Here is a 24284-nt window from a genome sequence, read left to right as displayed (position 1 = left end):
TCAGTTGCCGCACAACTGGGGTGGGGATAGGGCAGGATGCAATCATATTGTGCATTTCAAATGTTTGTGCATAGCACCAGCAAAGGTGCCAGATCCTGCTGGTGGGTAAACACGTATTGGAAGGTATATGCTTGAGGGTTTCCTATAGACATCTAGCTGGCCACTGTGAGAACAGGATTCTGTTCCAGATAGGATTCAGCAGGGCTCTTCTCAGTGGCGTAGCTAGCCGCTCGGGTGCCGGGTGTGGTGCTCGCATCCTGCAGCCGGGGGTGGGACGAGCAGCCCAATGGGGGCAGGGCAAGCCACCCATGGGGCCAGGGAGCGCTGTGTGGAGCCTCTCTGCTGCCTCCCCATCGGTTGTAGGGCGGCTGAGGGAGAGGCGGAGGGCAGATGCAAGTCCCACACTGCCGTTTCAGGCAGCGCGGAGCCTGCAGGCCCCCAAGCCACCATGTCACTCCCAGGAGAGACGTGTGGCTCAGGCATGCTGCAGGCCCCATGGTAAGTGCCGGCCGTGTTTCATTACATTTGTTGACTGAACTAAAAAGTTTTGTGAGCTCAATTTTTTAAAAAAACATAACCCCCTCTTATTTTTTTTATTTTGTCACCCCCCTCAGTGATGACACCCCAACCCCTTTCCTCCGCCACTGGCTCTTCTTGGTTTCTAGGTAAGCTCTTTAAGAGTGAGGGAGTATCCGCACTGGTGGTTGTTTCTTGCAGTTCCACTCACACAGCACCTCAGCATCCTGCACTCCACATCAACAGCAGGCTGCAAAATAGCAAAATTAAGTAAAAAAAAAATCATTCATAATAAATTCCCGCTGTGAAAAAAAGGTTTTAAGTGCTTATGCTCACAATGTTAAGTAAATAAACCAGAAAATAACACTTGCAGCTGTAAGTATCTTATTTTTCCTTCTTTTAATAATTTCAATGGGGGGGGGGGGCTGACAAGAAATTTTCCACATCGGGTACCACCTAACCTTGCTACGCCATTGCCCCCCCTCAGCTTATCAGTCAGGCTCTGAGTCCAAAGCCAGCCCCTCTCCTTGCCCCTTTTCAATGGAAGACAATAACACAATGAAATTCAGAACAATAACAATTTATTGCATGTTTATTCAAAATCAATTAAAAACTATTTCGTTTAAGTAATGCAAGAAAATCGATCAGCTTGATCCAGTGACACCAGAGAGAGCCATTTTCACTTGGAAGATGCAGTGAGCTTTTTTTCTCCTGCTCTGGACGGTAGGACTCGAACCAATGGCTTCAGGATACAACAAAGGAGATTCCGACTGAACATTGTTCAACAGAGGAATGGACTCCCCTGGAAGGTGATGCACTCTCCTTCCTTGCAGAGATTAGATGGCCATCTGTCATGGATTCTTTCTTTCTTTCTTTCTTTCTTTCTTTCTTTCTTTCTTTCTTTCTTTCTTTCTTTCTTTCTTTCTTTCTTTCTTCCTTCCTTCCTTCCTTCCTTCCTTCCTTCCTTCCTTCCTTTCTTCCTTTCTTCCTTTCTTCCTTGTTCTGCCCAATCTCAGTCCATATTTCATGGCTGCTTAAATCATCTGTCCCCCTCCTGATTCTTAGCGCCTCTTCTTCTCCCAGTCTTTAGCCAGTTGATTCCTTCAAGGAGGAAAATCATAATTCTTCAATGATGATGTCATCTGGATGGAAAAGAATGAAAAAGAGAGAAAATCTGTTCAGTTCTCTCCGCTTCTTGTAGCTGGAGTCAGTCTGGGTGCTGCCCTCCCAGGGCAGGTGGGAAAGGCCTGCCAGGCAGGGAGCAGGTCCTGCAGGACTCCCAGCAAGAAGACCTGGGAGGTGTGTCTTGGGCAAACAAAGGACAGGGAGTTCACTGTCCCCAAGGTGTGGGGATTACCTTCTTTCAGATTATTTCTGAAGCACGCCAGCTCCGGCCGAATCACTTTGTTCTGCAGAGGAAAGACAAATCTGAGTCAGTTGACATTATGAACCCCACCCTGGATGGGTGTAAGAGAAGCAGCCCCACCCAGGAAGGATGGAAGCAACCAATGAACTAGATAAATAGGTACCACTCCGGCGGGAAGGTAAACGGCGTTTCCGTGCGCTGCTCTGGTTTGCCAGGAGCAGCTTAGTCATGCTGGCCACATGACCCGGAAGCTGTATGCTGGCTCCCTCGGCCAATAAAGCGAGATGAGCACCGCGACCCCAGAGTCGGTCACGACTGGACCTAATGGTCAGGGGTCCCTTTACCTTTAGGGGGTTGGACTCGATGGCCCTTGTGGTCTCTTCCAACTCTATGATTCTATGATTCTAACTGAAAACAGGAAGGCAAAATACTTACTCTTAGGTTTGGGAATCTTCGTGAAAGGGCCAGCAGCAGGGATATACTGCTGGCCCCTAATTTCCTTTGCTCTTCATTCCCCAAAAGGGCATAATATCGGAGGTCCTGCAGGATGAAAGAAATGGGACAGTTAGTTGGGTAAGGGACAGGGGGGCAACCCTAAAACCACTCCTGATGCTATCAGGATACCTACGGTAAGCAATTGGAGAAAGGTTCTAGTATTGGGGGCTTCTAGGAGGAGACCCCCCAGCAGGCTTTGAAATGGCCTCTTCAGTTCCTGTGGGAAAAGAGAGAAGAGAGGTTGAGTGCTGCTGGGTTAAATTTTGGAAGAGTGTAAAAAGAAGAAAGAGCCAAAGAGAAGTTAAAGCAGAGGACATACCTCTTTGTCCTCCTCTGCACTCCCCAGAACTGCCTCCGCTGTTCTATGGAGGATTTCACTCACCATAGAGAGACTGAAGTGGGGTCTCATAAAACTGGAGAGAGAAAGGGAAGGGGTTAGACACTGCCTCCTCCAAGTCTCCCTTGACCCTTCTCCCTCCTGCCAGACTTGCCCAACCAAAGCTCCCCCTGGAGTTCTGTCCCCCTGCAGCCCTGCCCACCCCAAAGATCCCACTCACCTCAATTGCAGGAGGGCCTCGAAGGCCAGGGCCAGGCTCAGGGGGCGATCCCTGAAGTACTCCAAGTGGCCGAGGATGTTCTAGAAGAGAGCAGAGGAGGAAAGTCAGCTCCTTCCGGGAGTCTCCAGAGGACGGCTCCAACCCCAAACGCCAGCCCCCTCTTTGCCCCTCCCTCCCCATGGGGGTCCCTCACACCACCCATCACTCACCAGAATGGCTTTGGCTGTCTCCTCCTTGGAGTACTTCAGGGTTCGGAGCCCCCTGAGCCGAGCTGCCTGGCAGTCCTGGATGATGCCCAGAAGCTGGAGCTGATCTTTGTCCAGCAGCTGAAAGGCAAAAGTCAGGCTGTCAGTTCCTTGTGGGGGGAGGGCTCCTCCACATCTGAGAGTGCAGAGTGGAGTGCAAGAGGGGGGCAGGTCTGAGGGATCCCCTCCCTGCTCTCGTTTTATCCAATACTCACCGCAACGGAAGGGATGTGGATTCCCAGCACATCTGCAAAGTGAAGGACATGGGGATTGGTGAGTTCCTCCCTGAGCCCTTGCAAGGCTTTTCCAAGAGTTTTCTCCTGGATTCAAGTCCTACTACAGGAGAAGGACACTCCAGGCCTTGGGGGCCAATCCTGCCCTCCTGCCCCCAGAACATGGCTCCCCAGGGAAGATGCCCCTCCCACTGACAACTGTCCCCCTGCCTTGCCCCACAGCCCAGCCCCCTGCTTCCTCCAACAGACCCCACAAAATGGGGTGGTTGCTGGGGGTGGTGGTTGGGTTTCCAGATGCTGTCGCAGATAGGCGGGTTGGATCCAGCCGTCTGGCTCTGTGCATCTTTTTACTAGATGCCCCCCCCCCCAGCCCACTCCTGCCCTCCTCCATCTCCAAAAGGAGGGCCACTTGCTCACCCGATACCGCAGGCTGCTCCAGGACTTCTAGGGGTGCCACCTTCTTGCAGCTGATCAGGCGCCTTAAGCGCCTGAACCTAGAAGAGATGAGCAGAGAGAGCGACTCAGAAGCCGGTAGTCCCAATTCAGGGTGTGTGTGTGTGTGAGAGAGGTGGGGCCTCTGGCCCAATTCCTGCCATCTCTCTGCAGTTCTGTGACCCGAAAGGGCATCGGCAGAGCTGGAAAGAGGCAGCCCAGAGCACAAATGGCTGGCAGAGAGGGAAAGGAGGCCCCAAGTGCTATGGGTTCAAGAGCTCCAACCCAAAGGAAAGACAAGCATTGCCAGCTGTTAAAGGGCTGCTCTGCCTTGTCTTCTTAGGACTGTCACAGGAAACCCACCCCCAATCATTCAGTTTGTACAAACTTCACACTCTCACACTCACACACTACATATGCTACGCTTCTGTTATAAATCCATAGAAAATCAACCATACATCGGATTTGCACTGTTCCACTTTTATTTTACTCCATGAAGGAAGGACTACAAAATGGGGAAGGTTTGATACAGGGCAGCCATAATCCCTTGAGCATACCAGCACATACACAGGAGCCCTGCCCAGTTGCTATGCCAATCCTGATGGTCCTAGACAGAAGACCATCAAGATCACAAAGAACTTGCATATGGGAGTGGATTCAGCACAGACTGGAACAAAGGACAATGATCAGCTCTTCCCCCTGGGGGCAGGAAACTGCAAACTCCCCTCTGTCACCTGGAAAGTACTCATGGGGAGGGGGAAAGGGGGAACCAGCCAGGTGACAGGACACTCAGGTTACCACCACAACTCCTCCCTCAACCCCTCCTTTCTGTGATGTAGGTATGATGTATCTGAGGGGTGGTCTTAGGTTACACCCCTTCTGTGATGTATGTATGATGTTTCTGGGGGTGGTCTTGATCTACAGGGTGGCAATTCCAAAAGTCTGTATAAGGCCTTGCACACCATTTTTCTGGGTCCCTCCTCTCTCCCGCAGGTGAGGGGAGCACCCTGTTGCAACAGATCAATAAAGGCCAAGCCTACAGGCTGTTGTTTTGCTCCAGGTTATCCTGGTTGGTGTCTTTGTTTTTGTCCAAGGGAGCCCTCAGATTTTCCCGTTAACAGTTTGGTGACCATGCTCAGGGACTCTTGGTTCTCCTGTGAAGGTGAGGGGGGAGATAGAGCGGATTGGGCGCCACTGGGCAACCTTAGCCCAGGGGTCCTTTTTCCTCTCCTTGCCTCCTCTTTGCGGGCGGTAATCAATCGTCACCAGAAAGCTCAACCAGGGGAGCAAAGGCAAGGTCAAGCCGGCCAAAGAAAAGGATCCCGGGATCCACAAGGGACATTCAAGGACATGAGTATGGTTTGAAGTTAGTACATTGGGGGGGGGGGTGGAAGAATAATGTCTCCATGGCAGCTGAACTTTTCTTTTTTCCTCTCCTTGACGTCTTCTCTCGGAGTGTGGCCGGAAGCGTCCTGGAAGTCCTTCTCTCTCTCTCCTGATTCCCTTCTTCGGAGCGTGACCAAAGGGATCATGGAAAATCTCTTTTTTTCTCTCCTTGACATCTTCTCTCGGAGCATGGCCGGAAGCGTCCTGGAAGTCCTTCTCTCTCCCTCTCCTGATTCCCTTCTTCGGAGCGTGACCAAAGCGATCGTGGAAAATCTCTTTTTTCTCTCCTTGACGCCTTCTCTCGGAGCGTGGCCGGAAGGGTCGTGGAAAATCTCTCTCTCTGTCATTTGCTTCCTTTCAAACCTTTGTCTTCTCGGACCCCAATCTGGCACTGCACTGTGCAAGTGTCCAGTAGGGAATTCGGACATAGTTCTAAGGTCAGGGAGGAGGCTGTCGTGGACGGTAGAGCGGGAGGTTCGGAAAGAAGACGGGGCCCCGAGCTAGGATTAGTTTTGTGAGCAGCGCTGAGTGAATTCCGGATCCGTGGTTTTTCTGGGTTAAGAGACCCGTGGTTTCCAGGCTAGTTGCCTGTGGTTTTAGCTGTAGGCAGGGATTGCCTTTGGATTTCTACTAGCCTTCTCCAGTCTGATCCGTCGGAGTTTTGCCCAGAAAGGGCCGAGAGGGGCACTTGAGTGTTAGACTGAATAATACTGATAGGATATTCTTTTCTCTTCCCCTCCCTCTTTGTCCCTCTCTTGTATCTCTGTTTATGTATCTCCTTGTGTAGCTTGTTATCGAGCAACCCCCTCTCGGTATTAAAGGGAAATGGGAGCTCACTCTTCTAAACACCCTAGCTGGACTCCTCCTGGCAACAAAGCTTCCGTGAAGCCTTTTTGCCCCAGAGAGGATTCTGATACGCCCCTCCAGTTTGTCATCTCCAACTGGGCAAATAAAATAAATTAAAATAAAGGAACAAAATGGTCTTTCCAAGTACAAATCGCGAGACTGTTGTAACTTTTAGTGGGTGGCTTAGGCCCACCACCTGGAACCCAGGGCACAGCGGCCACCTCAGGGATCCTTCAACAAAATCAGGGTGTGAACCCTTAAGGAGAACTGAGCACATCAAATTTGTGTTGTTAAACTATAACCTAAAGCTAGAACATGAAACCGTAAACTTAATGGTGCTCAGAAGGCAGTAGATATAATAATAACCCAGCCTGAGAGCCCACGCAATAGAGATCTTATGACACCTTTTAAGTTACAAATAATCTGTTTTCATTTATTAAATCAGTTTTCCCATGATGTCTATGAAATTAATCGAAGCACAAACAAACATTGTTTGTGGAATGGTATTTGTTTACCTTTTTATCAGATAGCACATGGTGAATTTTAAGCTTTTCCCCCATTGTTTTCCCATTTTTTCAGTCCAGTAGTAATCTGTGCGTTTTTGATAATATCTTTGTATTATTGGTTGGTGTCTTTGTTTTTGTCCAAGGGAGCCCTCAGATTTTTCCGTTAACAGGACAGCCCTGCCCTTCCTGGTGAGGGAGGAGACCCTGGTCCCTGGAGGAGCTAAAGCTGTGGAGGGGACCCAGGACTCACACTCCGCCCCCAGGGGACCAAGAGAAAGCAAAGGAATGGTACTTACAGCCGGCACATCGTCTTGATGAAAAATCCCCCACCCCCCTATCTAAGCTAACTACCTAGCTGAAATTCCCACCCAAGCCTGGTCCCAAACTCTGATCCCACCCCCACTCCCAAACCCAGCCCTAACCTAACCCCAAACCTAACCCCCACCCTAACCCTACACTTACCCCTAACTATTCTTCTATAAACAAAATAAATATATTAAAAAATGTGCACAAATGCTCGCAAATGTGCACAAATATGCGCAAATATGCACAAATGCGTGCAAACACACACAAACGCGCACAAATACACACAAATATGCGCGAATATGCACGAATGCACACAAATATGTGCAAATGCGCACAAATATGCACAAATGTGTGCAAATGCACACAAATATGCGCAAATACGCACAAATGCGTGCAAACACACAAAAATGTGCACAAATACACACAAATATGCGCGAATACGCACGAATGCGCACAAATACGTGCAAATGCGCACAAATGCGCACAAATGCGCACAAATGTGCACAAATGTGCACAAATGCGCACAAATATGCAAAAAATAAAAAATAAGAAATAAGAAATAAGAAATAAGAAATAAGAAATAAGAAATAAGAAATAAAAAATTAAAAAATAAAAAATAAAAAATAAAAAATAAAAAATAAAAAATAAAAAATAAAAAATAAAAAATAAAAAAATAAAAAGTGAAAGTAAAAAATAAAAGTGTTAAAATAAAAAAGGTAAAATAAAAAATAAAATAAAAATAAATAAAATAAAATGAATTAAATAAAAGTATTAAATAAAATAAAAAGAAAAATCGCAAGCAAACCTCTCCTCTTCTACAATCACCACCACCACCACCACCACTACCTCTCTCTCCTGACTCTCCTCACTAACCCACAATGGCCGCCTGCAAGTCAGAGGCTTTTAAGGGAAGAGCAAGAGATGTCACAAAGGAGGGCAGGTCCTTGTCACCATGGCAACCCCTCCACCTGGACCTGGACCCTCCTGAGAGGTGATGCTTCTCTGTCAAAACTTTGAGGCGCCTTCTGTTCCGCCTGCAGCTGGGCTGTATCTTCTATCCACAGATTCACACTGGCATTTCACATCCTTCTTGCTGCAGCCCCATTTCCAAAGGAAGACCACCCCCATCCTTCAAGGCAGGCTAGGGGTCTCCATAGCGCAGGATTGAACCATCTGCTTTGCATGCAGGCCTTCTGTCCTGGGAATGTCCGTCCCCCCCATTCGAAACCCTGGATAGCTGCTGTCAGTCAGCGCAGGCTAGTTGAAGAAGGATATTGAGCAGCTGGAAGGTGAGCAGAGGAGGGCAACCAGGATGGTGAAGGGTCTGGAAACCAAGCCTGATGAGGAACAGTTGAGGCAGCTGGGTATGTTTAGCCTGGAGAAGAGAAGACAGAGGGGAAAGCCATCTTCCAATATCTGTGGGCTGCAAGAGGGAGAAAGCTTGTTTTCTGCTGCTCCAGAAGGGAGGGCAGGAGAGGAGATTCGGACTAAACATTAGCAAGAACATTCTGACTGTAAGACTCTCTGGGACGGTGGTGGACTCTCCTTCCTTGGAGGCTTTTAAGCAGAGGTTGGATGCCAATCTGCAAGGGATTCAGCTGCAATTTGGGGAGCGCATGGCACTGGCCTACTTTACAGGGTTGTTGTAACCACACAAGGCTGCTGAGCATCTGAAAGTGCCTGGCAAATGTTGAGCCTTCCATTTCATTGTGGGGAACAGCTGCAGCACGTCAGGAGGCGTCCCTCAACTTCCGTTTCTTCTCTCTCCTGCAGCCAAAGGGGCCGGGCTGGATTACCAAGTAGGCAGAGTAGGCACTGGCCTATGGACCCCACCCTTTTTAGGGGTCCCGTGACAATGGATCAAAATAAGATTGATTTGATCTTGAAAGAAAACAATAATCAAGCTTTCTTAGTTCAAGGTTATTCCAGTGTGCGCACGAGGCCTGCCCCCCTGCCCAGATTTTGGCTGCCAAGGGGCCTCCACAGGGTTTAATCCAGCACTTCCCCATGAACAGCCCAGTATACCTGAAGGAGCATCTCCACCCGCATCATTCAGCTCCATCCCTACCCACTGAGGTCCAGCTCCGAGGGCCTTTTGGCAGTTCCCTCACTGTGAGGAGAATTCCCTGGTTACAGGGAACCAGACAGAGGGCCTTCTCGGTAGTGGCACCCACCCTGTGGAACGCCCTCCCATCAGATGTCAAGGAAATAAACAACTGTCTGACTTTTAGAAAACATCTGAAGCAGTTTCCCCAAATACTTTCGTATGCTATTTTTACTAACCAATACAACACTAGGCACATTTTACTTGGAAAACTGCACTGAAAAACCTGAAGACGTGCAAATTATGAAGTATACAGGTGAAACTCAAAATATTAGAATATTGTGGAAAAGTTCATTTATTTCAGTAATTCAACTTAAAAAGTGAAATTAATATGTGAGATAGACTCATGACATGCAAAGCGAGATATGTCAAGCCTTTATTTGTTATAATTGTGATGTTTATGGCGTACAGCTGATGAAAACCCCAAATTAACAATCTCAGGAAATTAGAATATTAAATGAAATCAGCAAAACAAGGACTGCAAATAGAGCAATATTGGACCTCTGAGAAGGAGAAGCATGCACATGTACTCAGTACTTTTCTCATTGAAATGCAACCAAAGTTGAGTTCTCCCTCCATGATAAGGTGGTATGAACACTATAATTATATTTCCCAATTTCAGTCTCATGCAAAAATATTTCAGGCCATATACAGCCATGATGGGCAAGAGAAACAATGGTTAATATAATATAGTACATTATATTATAATATAATATAATATAATATAATATAATATAATATAATATAATATAATATAATATAGCAGTCATCTGAACCTGTCTCTGGCAGTAATCAGGACTCACAGACACCTTGTAAGGCAGGGAACAGAAGTAAAGAAAAACATTGCAGTAAATATGTCAGCCAAGCAGTTTGGACTCCTAAAGTTTATGTTGCCATGGAAGCCAAATGCAACATTTGGTATATCCAAACTGGCTTTTGGCGGCTAACGCAGCCAGAAGTACAATAAACCTGTAATTCCTCAGGATGTCTGCCTTCACTAGGTGCATTGCGACAGCTTCTAAGCTACAAATCTCCCTCTTTGGCTGTTTGTGCTTCTTCCTGAGAGAGGGGGTCTTACAGTTAATTTCAAACGCAATTAAAGTTCAAAGATTTACCGTGGAGATGGGGGTCTCCTCCAGATGTTGCCAGCTTACTACTAGCATCAGTCCCAGCTGGCATGGCCAACAGACAGGGATGATGGAAACTATGGTCCCAAGCAACCAGAAAACCAAGGAGACAGCACTGACAGTAAAAGATGCTAGCTGCTTGAGGAAAGATTCCATTCAGGCCTGACACATTTCAGAGTACGGTCAAACCTTGGCTCCCAAACGGCTTAGTTGCCGAACAAATCGCCTCCCGAATGCAGCAAACCTGGAAGTAAGTGTTCCGGTTTGCGAGCGTTTTTTGGGAGCCGAATGTCCGACGCAGCTTCCGCTTGAGTGCAGGAAGCTCCTGCAGCCAATCGGAAGCCGCGCCTTGGTTTTCGAATGGTTTCGGGAGTCAAACAGACTCCCGGAACAGATTAAGTTTGAGAACCACGGTACCACTGTCATCATCATAAACTTTATTGCACTAGCCAGACTCCATGGCATCATTCATAAAGGACACACAAAACAACCCCAAAACCATAAAAACCATAAAAACACCAGGCACTGCAAATACAATAAACCACGGTCACGTCTCCTAGAAATTAATTGTTGCGTACGATAGAATAGCAGAAGGTTCTCAGATAGAATGTGCCAGCTTAAATGTCCGAATCACCTTTGCAATTGGCTGCTATTTTATCTAGTTCTTTTCTCCGGATCTTCTTAGCTTGCCAACGCATATAGTGCTACTTTGTAAGTTACAAAGTCATCAGTATCACTCAGCAGCCATTTCACCCTTTCCGCCCTGTTCGAGTGTGTTCCGTTCGCAAGCATGGGTTTTTTATAGCGGGTATTGCAATAAATAGTGGTACAGGTCCTCTACGCAAGGTTGCCCACACAGGCAAAGTCTCTCCTTGTACTGTACTTTGCCGTACCGACCATCCACCACCGCCGAGGACAAGGTACCACTGTAGTTCTTCCTCAGGGGCACGTAGCAATGATCATTGAGTTCTTGAACCATGGCAGTGACCCATTTCCACTGCATAGGAAACATACCCCAAAAGAAGCACTATTTTCCTCTAAGTGCATCATGATAATGCAGATTGTACCTTCTTTGATGTGAGAGAACAGGGAATCCACCACCTTGAAACACATTTCATTTGCTGAAACACTTCTGCTGTTCATTGCGGTCTGTAGTTATCCAAGTCATAAGAGGACCACTTACGCCTGCCTCCTTACCCTGTAATTATGTAAAAAAAGGGAATCCTGTGACTCTCTCTAAGACTAATATTATGCAGGCTAGCTAAAAATTATTCTATATCTGTATAGACTTGCTCATTCATTGTCCTCCCTAATCCTCTAGTTTTTCCATAATTATCTGGATGAAACTCGAACGTTGAGTTCCATGCCCCTTATAAACTGCAATGGCCGCCACCTGTAATTATTATTATTATTTATTTCATTTCTATACCGCTTTTCGTTTTCAAGAAAAAAACCTCAAAGCCGTTTACAACACATTTAAACATCAAATAAAACAACCCAGAATAAAACATTACTGAAGAAAGTATACATTCAAAGCAATGTACTGTGGTACCTCGGGTTACAAACTTAATTCGTTCCGGAGGTCCGTTCTTAACCTGAAACCATTCTTAACCTGAGGTACCACTTTAGCTAATGGGCCCTCCCACTGCTGCTGTGCTGCTGCCATGCGATTTCTGTCCTCATCCTGAGGTAAAGTTCTTAACCTGAGGTACTAGTTCCGGGTTAGTGGAGTTTATAACCTGAAGTGTTTGTAACCCGAGATTTTTGTAACCTGAGGTACCACTGTAGTTAACAGGAAACTAAAGCATTGTCTTAAAGATTTCAAAACAAAATGTTATGAAGGTAGTCAACTACAGCATTAACGCAGCAAAGTTAACAAAAACAACAACAACCTTAAACATTTCAAAATAAAGTATCCGAAAGGAAGTCAACTATAAAATGCACATTTAAAATAGCACAATTAGCAAATCTGTTACGATTTGATACTTGTTTAGTATTCTACTTAATTAAATTTCAGCCAGTTCCTGGCTCTCCTATGATCATGGCAGATGTGTGTGCGAGAGAGAATTGTGCATCATATTTAGAAAAATGACCTGTTTTGAACTTCGGTGAGCTACCAGAGGGAGGACATTATTTACCCGGCATGCAATTATTGAGAACTTAGGACTTCTGGGGTTTTCTGAGAGATGCGCTGTCATTTCCTATTGAGCCAGCTGGGCCTGTCTACATCACAGAGTCGGTTTAGCTTTTGTCATTTTCCACCCAAGGTACCTTGGGAACTGTAGTTCTTTGAAACGTTCTATAGCAAATGAAGCCAGGATTGTTTGAGGGTGGGGTGGAATGGTAGTTGATTAAACTGGCTTTCGTGAAGTTTAGAATCTGTTGTGTAGTAATCGGGAGCTCTAAATGTGTTCCTCCCCATGAGTTTACTCAAGGCAGCCTGGCAATTCATCACACACCAACTACCACATGACTTCATGGAATATCTGACAATATTTGTGGGGGTCAAATAGGAGGAAGGTTAATTAACTAGTGTCAATGACAATTTTGACCAGTTTTTTGTCTGATGTGCCAACCTGAGATTAATGGTATCCTGAAAATGGTAGCATGAACCTGTCTAAAAGAGACAACACACACTCACTAGCTTATTTTAATTGAAGTGATTGGAGCAGTGGGAATTATTTGAGGAGAGTGTCCACTCTCATCACTTCCCATTGGACATTATCCAGTGTGGTGTAGTGGTTAAGAGCAGTAGACTCGTAATCTGGTGAACCGGGTTCGCATCTCCGCTCCTCCACATGCAGCTGCTGGGTGACCTTGGGCTAATCACACTTCTCTGAAGCCCTCTCAGCCCCACTCACCTCACAGAGTGTTTGTTGTGGGGGAGGAAGGGAAAGGAGAATGTTAGCTGCTTTGAGACTCAGGGTAGTGATAAAGCAGGATATCAAATCCAAACTCCTCCTCTTCTTGTGTACACCCGAGTTAATGATCTGGGTCTCACACCGCAACCAATTCACTGAACAATGATTGTCTGCACCCAATGCTGTTGAGAGCAATTCCAACACGAGTATTCTGTTTTTTACACCACCTTCTGCTTTCTATCTTCATTCACAATGTCATTCTGGTTCAGGGCCTTTTGAAAATGTGTTGCCAGATGGTCAGCCTGAGAATTTTCTGCTGGTTCTCTGAATGTCCCGATTGCCTTTCCGACAAGCCCCGTTCGACTCTCCTTCCCATTTGGGTCATCACGTTGGGAAACATGAGATGTTACGTTAATCTCGAGCAGGCGATTCCAGACCTTTTAGATCCACTTATAACCTCGCGATGAATTACTTCACTGTTTGGCAAATATTAAATAACATCTTTTTGTTGTGTGTGTTGCTGTGGCAGTGTCTGTGATCTTCGGGCTCCAGCTGGCTCCAGAAGCTGTTGCTGCTCAGTCTCAACTCGCCTGCCTCTTCCTCTCGCTTGTGTCCTCCTGTTGAAACGCAGCTGGTTTGCATCTGTCAGGACGGATGGAGAGACATTTCAAACTAACCTGGCAAGAGCTGAGAAGATCCGGAGATGCCAGTCTTGGAGAACAACTCTTGGCTCCAGCCGAGTACCGTATGCATGAGCCTGAACCAATTATCTCGCGTTACACAATTAGGGAAATCGACTCGCTCCTCAATCCCCACATCCTTTCCACATTGCGTATTTCAAGGCTGATCCAAACATGCAGAAAGAGTGTGGGATGCCACTTCAGACTGCAGGTGGGAAGCTGTGATTGCAAATACACCCTTAGCAGGAAGCAAGCCCCACTGAGCCCCATAGATGTACTTACAAACTGACACACACCTGCTATGAATGTTAGGGTACTAGGGATCAACAGCAGGACCCCTTGGTAGGTGCCTGATGATGGCAACTCCTGATGCCAGCCCTGTCTAAGTTGGCTTGGCATGTGGAGACTGGGGCTCTTACCTTTAAACAAAGCCAAAAGCACCAGATTAGAAGAATGATGGGGCTAGGATTGGGAAGAGGGGAGTGAAAGTGAGGAAAGTGCCATGTATAATGCTGGCCTGAGAGCCAGCAAATTCTCCTGCGAAGCCCTCTTGCCTTCATGCTTTTCTTGACCCCTTGACAGATCAAGTATCTTTCAAATCACAGTTGATTCCGCTGATGCTGTGATAAGTGCTATCTGTTAGAATAAGTGACCCTATTTGCCCAACCGAAGCATAAAAAAATGTTTCCATTAGCAAGTATGCCCTGTGATGTTTTAGACATCTCTAATATCATTCTATGGGACGTGGGTGGCGCTGTGGTCTAAACCACAGAGCCTAGGACTTGCCGATCAGAAGGTCGCGGTTCGAATCCCTGCGACGGGGTGAGCTCCCGTTGCTCAGTCCCTGCTCCTGCCAACCTAGCAGTTCAAAAGCATGTCAAAGTGCAAGTAGATAAATAGGTACCGCTCCGGCGGGAAGGTAAACTGTGTTTCCGTGCGCTGCTCTAGTTCACCACATGCTGGCCACATGACCAGGAAGCTGTACACTGGCTCCCTTGGCCAATAAAGCGAGATGAGCACCGCAACCCTAGAGTTGGCCACGACTGGACCTAATGGTCAGGGGTCCCTTTACCCTTTACCTTTTTAATATCATTCTAATAGGAGGAAAATAATGCTAAAACAGGTCAGTGTAGATCCAGCCACAGTAAGCCAGGCTCTCGCTTACCCAGCGGCGTAGCGTGGGTTGTCAGCACCCGGGGCAAGGCAAGTAATTTGTGCCCCCTAACCCCTAACCTGCCGCCGCTGCCAGCTTCTTCTTGCTGCTGCCTGGTCTGGTCTGGTGTGGTTCTATCCCGCGCTCAGCGCTGTGCTGGGCGGCCGCTGCACTGTCCCTCCCCCAGATAGTCCCTTACTCTCTCTCCGCACCGCACGCCTGGCACCCACCCCCTCCACAGTGGGCGGTGACCCAGCGGCTCGGATCGGATTCGCACAGCCAGCACTGCAGTGAGAGATAGGTAGCCCTGTTGACGACTCCTATTGCAGTCGTTAAGAGTCGTCAACAGGCTCATCTCAGCTATCTGCCAATCTCCCATTCCCACCACCCTTCTGAGTAATACCCCTCACCACCTTCTCACTATATAGAAGGATCTGGCAACTTCTGTTTCAGTGTATCTGAAGAAGTGTGCATGCACACGAAAGCTCATACCAAGAACTAACTTAGTTGGTCTTTAAGGTGCTACTGGAAGGAATTTTTTTATTTTGCAGTGAGAGAGAGTGAGTGAGCCAGGTAGGGGCAGAGAGCTGCGAGTGCGAGCACGCCCCCCCCAGATGTTGTGCCCGGTGCGCCCGCCCCCCCTGCACCCCCACGCTACGCCACTGCGCTTACCATGGTGTACAAACCAGAGCAGTGTGATCCACAAAGCCTATTAGCCAGCGTTTAAAAGGAATCTAGGCTGCATTCTCACATACGCTCGCTCAGGAGCAAGCTAGTTGGATGCAGGGAAGCTTACTTGTGAGGAGACTTGCTTAGGATTGTGCTATTAGTCTTCCTGGGCTCTGTGGTTTCAGCTGTGGGTACACCAGTTTAAGCAGTCTGTGGATTTCAGCACAGTGCTTCTCTAAAAGGAAACCATGCAATAAATACAGAGGTTCCCCCACTCTGTTCTCTAGCACATAAGGGCTGACAGAGCAATCTAGGGGGAAATCCTGGCCAGCCTCAATTATAGCTTGCCTTGGGCCAGTATTTACCATTTCCCTGCCTCAGCTCCGCAATGTATGTAAAGTGGGAAGCTTGTGTGGTGTTGTGGATAACATCTTAGACACTGACTCATAACATAATAGGCAGAATGGTTGAGTGAGGTGGTAGAGTTCGCGAACTGCACCACTTCAGAGTCGGGACACTGGTGGCGCTGGGGTCTAAACCACCGAGCCTCTTGGGTTTGCTGATCAGAAGGTTGGCGGTTCGAATCTGTGCGACGGGGTGAGTTCCCGTTGTTCTGTCCCAGCTCCTGCCAACGTAGCAGAGCGAAAGCACACTAATGCAAGTAGATAAATAGGTATCACTGTGGTGGGAAGCTAAACGGCATTTCCGTGCACTCTGGCTTCAGTCACGGTGTCCTGTTGCACCAGAAGTGGTTTAGTCATGCTGGCCACATGAAGGAAAGCTGTCTGCGGCCTGAAAGCGGAGATGAACGCCACACCCCATAGTCACTTTTGGCTGGAGCTAGGGGTCCTTTACCTTTTACCTTACCACTTCAGACAGCTGTTTGCATGCACATATATTTTTGAACGCTGGTGAGGACGATTATATCTGCACACTGAAACCCAACATGAAGCGAGGTTTGCTATAGCCCTCTTCCAAATTTTCAGGGGGGCTGTTTTCTGCATGCAGGAGGAGATTCGAAAAACATGACCCCACCAGCCTTTGGAAGTGGTGCAACCAGAATTCTACCCCATCTCGTTCTACGCAGTGCTATTTTTCTAGGGGAAAAGTGCCGGAACTCACTATGAACTTGTTTTGGAATGGTTCTGGTGCCCACATGAGAGGTGCCAGAACTGCGTTCCAGTGAGTTCCTGCTTAAAAAAAAGCCCTGATTGTATGTAATCTGTAGTTTGGCTCTTAGACGAAGGGAAATGACTCCATGCAGCTGTGAAGCCTGCTTGCTGACTTTGCCCTGTCTCTCAACCTATTCCACTTCGCAGGGTTGTTGTGAAGATGAACAAACTGTGTGTTTTCCACCCTGGGGAAGGTTGTTGGCCAAGAGGATAAAACTTGTCCCTTGTGCACAGGAGTTGGAATATAAGACTTCCAAATCAATCAACGCTAAAGCAATAACACATAGTATAATAACTGGCAACTGCTTCGTATCTCGGGCCTTTGCTTGCCAAATGTAATCAGATACCTGGACGCCTTTAGGATCCAAAAATCTGAAGGGCCACATTAATAGACACAATGCAGATGTCTTGAGTTTTATGAGGCCTGGTTCTTAATAGCAGCTGTCTTTCCCACATCGGTTGTGACCATCTGTAGATTAAGCCGAGCTGCCAGTTTCTTTCTGAAGCCGAGACCCCAAACAACACCGCCACATGCTCCTTCTGGGTTCTCTCTTCATTGTAGGCGAGCCCAGTTCCTCCTCAGTTGTCCCAGCTTTTAACATCCAGCCCTTTGAGGAATGGATTCAATTTTCACTGAGGGCTGTTCCCAAGTACATAAAAAACAAAAAGGCACTTTGGTTCTGTGGATTACACGTTTAATAGACGGCCGTGGAGCTGCTCCGTGGGAAATTCTTAGCTCATATATTTTGCAAGGCGGTGCCATTTGGCATGGTGGAGCATAGAATTGGTACACAGCTCAAATCAGTTGCAGCTGACTTGCCCACATGTGCGCTGAGGAATCGGGGGGAGGAACCCCCCCTTAACTCCTATTAATACATAATTGGCGCACTGTGCTGCGCAGATTTGCTCAGAAGTGAGGGCCACTGTGTTCAATGGGACTTTCCACCCAGTAAGAGTGCTTGGGATGGCAGACTGACCATGCAATCCTACCCCGGTCTACTCAGAAGCAAGTCCTGAAAAAGCATCTCTGGGGGGAGGTATAGGATTGCCTCTGAGGCTGCACAACAGCCATCACAGCCCGGCTTCCTCTGAAGCCTTCATGCCAGTACATGGAGGCTGCTCAGACTGTGGTCAGCTTTGCATTTGATTGCCTTTGCAATAAAGCTTTGAAAGCATGGGAAATTGTGACTAGGGAACGGGCTGGAGATTATATATTGAGGGAGGCTGTTGAAACGTACACACATAATGTCTGCTGGTCTCCCGTACATATCGATTGTGAAGAAATGGGGGGGGGGGAGGAACTTCAAAAGGGAATTTTGATTCATTAAACCCAGTGGTTTGCTTCCTTTATGCAGAAAAGGATTCAAGTGTGCATCAATACCTTTTTGTCTCTCTTGCAAAAAATGCTAGGGGCATGAATGCCACCTTTTCCTGTTTCCAACTCCACATGTGCAAGGTTTGTTTGGGTAATTTAATGGACACTGTTTTTTTTTTTAATTTAAAAAATTAGGATCAGAGACATTATTATTATTATTAAAATTCTGTACTGCTCTTCATCCAAAGATCACAGGGGAGTTTACAATATAAATACACACATTGTAATAAAAGAAAACAATACCCCACCACAATTTAAAAGGCCATAGATTGTTTAATGAGCCAAAGGCCTGGGAGAATGCTTTTGCCTGGCACCTAACAATATGTAATGAAGGCGCCAGGTGAGCCTCTCTGGGGGGAGCATTACACAAATGGGGAGCCATTGCAGAAAAGACTTCAAAGGCCTCAGGTTATTGCCATTTATTTATTTTTATTATTGTTGTTGGTTCAGATGCTCTAAAGCACATGTGGGCAGCCTATGGCTGGGAGAGAGGGCTTCCCCCATTCTTCCATCCCACCAGAGATCTTCCAGTTCCTGGAAACTGACGGAGGAGAGAGGGCTCTTTTTGTGCTCAGGTCCTGATGTCACGAAAGGGCAGGCCGTCTGAAAGGAAAGAGGCAGTTCTGAGTTGGAGAGAGGAGATAAGCCATAAAGCCACTGCAAAACACTGCTTGGAACCTAAAATGTAGGTGTGGTTTAGATCAATTAAATACCTGTAAAAAAAGCAATAGATGCACAGCATTTATTTTTAAAATGCAATCTGATTTTTTTCTTTTTAAAAGTCTTTTCTGCCCACCTGAAGGCTTTATAGAATAGGGAGAGGTGGTGGCATACCTGAAGATGGTTATTCTGTCCATTCTGCATGGAAGAGCATTCATTCATTCGTTTGTTTGTATACCACCCTATTGTCAGGGGTGCCATCAACAGCTCACTGGCTAGCTGCCTAGTGAAGTCAGAGTTTCAGAGAGCTTCTTTCAGTTCCCTTATTTTAATCCACACAAACACAGGCAGACATGGAAGGTACACTCTCAAGTTGGAGCCAATGTTGCTCAGAGTGCTGCTCCAACCTCCTGGCAGCTACGTCCTAGCCCTCCTGCCACCTGTGGCTGCTGCTAAGGGAATCCCTCTGTCTCTATTTGGCTTTCTGCTCCGAGACATGAAGGGCACGCCTGGTCCTAGGGATGAATTCCAGGTGGATTTAGAACAGTAGGTCCACTTCAATCACACCAGGTGCTGAGCCTAGGGGGTGCTGCAGGGCATCAAAGTTATGACATAGTGAATTGAGCAGAACAGAAGGTGAGAAGTAGGGTGGGGGCATGGATAAATTTTGGCCTTGCACAGGGCACTGCTGAAATTTGAAATACCAAAGTCCAACCTTGCCAATGGCTCTAGGAGAGAGTCTAGCAATCTCTCAAATACATCAGTCTAAGACCTCTGGCACAAGAGAGGATCGTATTCCAATATATACCATTGATGTGGTGCATATTTTCCTATTTCTCATTACCGTCTTTCAGTTTTTGCTCCCAGAGTATCACATTGTCGAAAGATATTGCCACTGCTGTTGAGAACAGTTTAGCTACTCTATTTTTGGCACCGGGGAAAAAAAGTTTATATAACAATTCACCACAAATATCTGTGCAGTCATATATTTTAATGTTTGCTATCACAATATCTTCCCCAAGTGGAATGCATAATTCCAGAGGGCTTTTTGTGTCCTGACCACAGCATGTGTTATAATTTATCCAATGACTGGGAGCCATCGCCGTGCAAATTGGAAATCTCACCTCCTTCCCTTGTCCCCCCCCCCCCCGAGTTAGTAAGAGGAGGGAAAGCAGGCCAGCGAAACAGCCTGGCTTTAATGCCATGCGGTATTTCATTCAATTGGATGGCAATCTTTTGCTTTGGAACCAAAATGGAAGTGTGGTCTTGTGGTTTACACCCTGGAACTGAAGTGGTACTCAAAAGATTACAGCAATGTTCCCAATTCTTACCAAATCTCAGAGAATCAAGTTTGGTTCCCACACACACACAATCCCTCTCCTTAGACACATCTAGGACTGTGCTTCATATGTTCTTCATATGTTAAAAATGGAGCCAAGCAGCTTTCCTCTCGGCCACCCAGAAAAACTGGACTGGGTCTGAAGACTCCAGAGTATGCTTGATCTAGTGAAGACCTCCAGTGTCATGAACTGGCAGGACAACGGGGAAGAGGATCCTGGTGAGGTGTGTAGCCAGGACTGGGGCAAACTGGGGATGGGGAAGGAGTGGTTGGTGTAGGAAGTACTCATGGAGTGATGGAGGATGACGAGGGGATGGGGGTCAGGAGCCGGAGGAACCAGAGTAGCAGGATGTGTCACCAGAGCTAGAGAGGCCCCTGTCTCCATCAATGTGGTTGGCTCTGAGCAGCAGCAGGCTGGGTGATCCAGGAGGCTGAGGCAGGTAAGGGCCCACAGCCCAGCTCACTATTTGGCCAGGTGGGGCTCGCTAGCTCTGGGAGGAGGTGTGTGATTCCTCAGCTGGAGTAGGCTTGGAACAGGTGAGGGTCACCTGCCTCCTCAAGCCCAGATGTTGCAATCATCATGCAAGGTACAAATGGGCAACAGAGCTGAGGTGCTAGGTCTGCTCAACTACCCATGTTGATGGACCTCAGCTTGGATGCTCCAGGAGCTCTGCAGGATTGTGCTTAGGTTTAGACTTTGGACACATGGATTGACCCTAGATGACCCTAGACTGGGGACTTGGCATGCTTACTTGCTACTAGGTAGGCATGGGGTTCAGGACATCCCGTAACATGAGGGTATAAATGCAAACATAGGGAAGTCTAATTGATTACTCCTAGGTACGTGTGTATAGCGATGGCAACTTTGGTGGTTTTTTTAAAAATAATAATAATAATAATAATAATAATAATAATAATAATAATAATAATGAATTTTTATTTATATCCCTCCTTCCCCAGCCGAAGCTGGCCTCAGAGCGGCAAACAACAATAAAAGTAACACAGCATTCTAAAATCAATTCATTTTAAAATCAATTCAAAATCAAATTAAATTAATAGCAACCATTGGGTAGAGTTCCATGAGGATTACCAAAGGAGGGGGTCAGACTGCGCCTTGGCCAGAGGCCTGGTGGAACAGCTCTGTCTTGCAGGCCCTGCGGAAAGATGTCAAGTCCCGCAGGGCCCTAGTCTCTTGTGGCAGAGCATTCCACCAGATTAAGTCACAGATAAAGCAAACATTTTAATATGTCTTGTTGCACCATTCAGACACCAGTTCAATTCCTTCTGCCATGCCCACCCGCTTCATGACACTGCTTGAAGCAGGCCACCCTGATGTCAGGGACTGGACAGAGGAGGAATGGTGGAGACCGCCTCCCTATCCTGACCCTTCCAGGGAGGAAGGAAGAGGAAGACAGGGAGGGAGATAAACTGAAATTACAGAGTTATGAGAAATTGAAGGTTTAGGTACGAGATTGGCTCCATTATTACCAAATAATGGAGGTTTACAAACAGGACAGGAAAATTGGCTTCCAGGTGGAGAAATCAAAATTAGAAACAGAACTGTTAGAACCCAATACTAAGAATTTGTCAAGAATGTATAACTTGCTGCTGAAATGGAATACACAAGATGAAACAGTGAAATCAGCTATGATAAAGTGGGCACAAGACATTGGTCATAACATTATGTTTGCTGACTGGGAACAGTTGTGGACCACCGGTATAAAATTTACGGCATGTAATGCCTTAAGAGAGAATATTATGAAAATGATCTACAGGTGGTACATGACCCCAGTCAAGCTTGCAAAAATTTACCACTTGCCTGATAACAAATGTTGGAAATGTAAAGAAACTGAAGGTACTTTTTTTCACCTTTGGTGGACGTGCCCGAAGATTAAGGCTTTCTGGGAAATGATATATAATGAAATGAAAAAGGTACTTAAATGTACTTTTCCTAAGAAACCAGAGGCCTTCCTCTTGGGCATAGTCGGCCAATTGGTGTCAAAGAAAGATAGAACTTTTTTTATGTATGCAACAACAGCAGCAAGAATACTCATCACAAAGTATTGGAAGACACAAGATCTACCCACTCTGGAAGAATGGCAGATGAAGGTGATAGACTACATGGGACTGGCTGAAATGACTGGCAGAATCCGAGACCAGGGGAAAGAGACGGCGGATGAAGATTGGAAGAAATTTAAAATTTATCTTAAGAAATATTGTAAAATTAATGAGTGTTAAAATGTTGTGGTTATAGAAAGTAAGGGATTACAGCTGAAAAAGATTAAGTAAAAGAAAAGGAAAGGAAACAATTGGATAAAATTAAGGGGGAGGATTTGCTGCAACAAATTTGGAAATTGGAATGCAGAAAGTGGAGGTATGGGGAAGTCGGTGAAGTAAGGTTTAAGAAAAAAGAGGATTTGAAATTATACATGTTTGTTTGTTGTTGTGTGTGTATGTTTGTATTGTGTGATATGTGTGTTTTTATAATTTGTGAAAACTTAATAAATATTTATATAAAAAAAAGGAAGAGGAAGACAGTGTAGTTTTACAACAGGGGTTTGAGGGAGGTCGCAGCCTAGAGGCAGATGAGGGGAAAAGCTGGGAAATCATGGGAGAGCCAGAACAACACCCGGCTGACACGTTGTCATTAGAAAGCATTCCACACCCTCCATCTCCCAGAACCCGGCGGGCCTTAAAAGTAGGAGAGCAAAGACCTCAAAGACAGAGGGCACATAGCAGCAGCTGTAGAGGAGATGATGATGATGATGAATAAGGAAGTGGGAGAGAAGGGGGGGGTGAAGATTCACATGGGACAATGCCATTATCCAAGAGGCTGGGTTCTATAGCCTCTCTGTGTAAAGATTGAAGTAAAAAAGGACGGTAAGAAACTTTTCCTTGTTTTTATACTTTCCTGGGCAACCAGCCGGGAGCCGCTGACAGCATCCTGACACCTGGTTTCACCCTGCTCCTCTGAATGAATGTCACACCTGCGTTTATACCTGTGCTGCTTTGCACCATGTTATTGGAATGTTGTGATGATTTATTCCTGTTGCTTTCTTCCTTTAATTCCATTTCAAAAACAAAAACCTCTTTATAGTCTAAATCAGGGTTTCCCAAACCTGGGTCTCCAGCTGTTTGTGGACTACAGTTCCCATCACCTCTAACCACTGGTCCTGCTAGCTAGAGATGATGGGATTTGTAGTCCCAAAGCAGCTGGTGACCCAAGTTTGGGAAACCCTGGTTTAAACACAGCAGTGGCTAGTGACTATTGGAACTGGCGGGGTGAAAGGCAGTGAGAGCCAGTGTGGTGTAGTGGTTAAGAGCGATAGACACGTAATCTGGGGAACCGGGTTCGCATCTCTGCTCCTCCACATGCAGCTGCTGGGTGACCTTGGGCCAGTCACACTTCTCTGAAGTCTCTCAGCCCCACTCACCTCACAGAGTGTTTGTTGTGGGGGAGGAAGGGAAAGGAGATTGTTAGCCGCTTTGAGACTCCTGAAGGGGAGTGAAAGGCGGGATATCAAATCCAAACTCTTCTTCTTCTTCTTCTTGATCAACACAGGATGGAGCCAGAACCAATGATGGACATTTTTGCCACCATTCCCCCCCAAACTGAGTTCTGACACTAAGTGCAACTCTGACACTAAGGAAGCAGAAATTGACAGCAGCGATGCCTCCTGGGCTGGATGTAAGAAGTCTGGCAGGTGGGGGCTGGCTGAGGAGAGACTGAGGATGGTGGGGCAATTCAGTCTAATGGACCAGCCTCTGCTATGTAAACATTTGCAAATAATGCATTCCTTGGTTGGAGGGGGGGGGGAGATTAAGGAAGAAAATATGGTTTTGTTCATAAATGTGCTGGCGAGAGAATAGCTTCGTCGGTCTGAATTTTTCATTACATTTTTGAGGTGAATCAACTGAAGCCTCAGACATCCAAGACAGAAAATTTCAGGCATCTGAATTACTGAGCATTGAAAGAACTTCTGCCCAATGGCAAATATTTTTTTCCATTTTGACAGATGCATATTCCAGATATCCGTTACTGGCATTTTTTCATCTACCTCATCGGATACTTTGCTTCCTGCTCTGGATCCAGTATTAAGCACATGTGGTATCCCATCTTTTATCAGAGATGACAGTGGGCCAGCGTTCCAGCATCTAGTCACCCCCCCCAACCATCTCCCCCCGCATCAAAACGTTTTTGGAACTTTTGGGATTCAACTATAAAGAAGATCACATCTTCTTGGCCACAATCCAAT

At 46.6% G+C, this 24284-nt stretch overlaps 1 protein-coding gene across 1 annotated transcript; it reads right to left on the bottom strand.

The window, feature by feature from the left end:
* Nucleotides 1–1080: 1080 nt before the first annotated feature.
* On the bottom strand, nt 1081–6889 carry LOC310705803 (uncharacterized protein; the record flags this gene model as incomplete). Its single annotated transcript, XM_083500624.1, has 10 exons — nt 1081–1658; nt 1874–1925; nt 2318–2422; nt 2511–2594; nt 2697–2790; nt 2935–3014; nt 3144–3260; nt 3395–3426; nt 3830–3906; nt 6879–6889. The coding sequence occupies 10 exons, from the start codon at nt 6887–6889 to the stop codon at nt 1633–1635; spliced, it is 678 nt and encodes a 225-aa protein (XP_083356750.1). The 3' UTR covers nt 1081–1632.
* Between the last annotated feature and the right edge of the window lie 17395 nt (nt 6890–24284).

The sequence above is a fragment of the Podarcis liolepis genome, assembly GCF_965112155.1.
Source record: "Podarcis liolepis genome assembly, chromosome: 4".
In the NCBI taxonomy this organism is placed as follows: domain Eukaryota; kingdom Metazoa; phylum Chordata; class Lepidosauria; order Squamata; family Lacertidae; genus Podarcis; species Podarcis liolepis.
The sequence above is the reverse complement of the archived record's forward strand: the minus strand, read 5'-3'. Positions and strand labels throughout refer to the sequence as shown.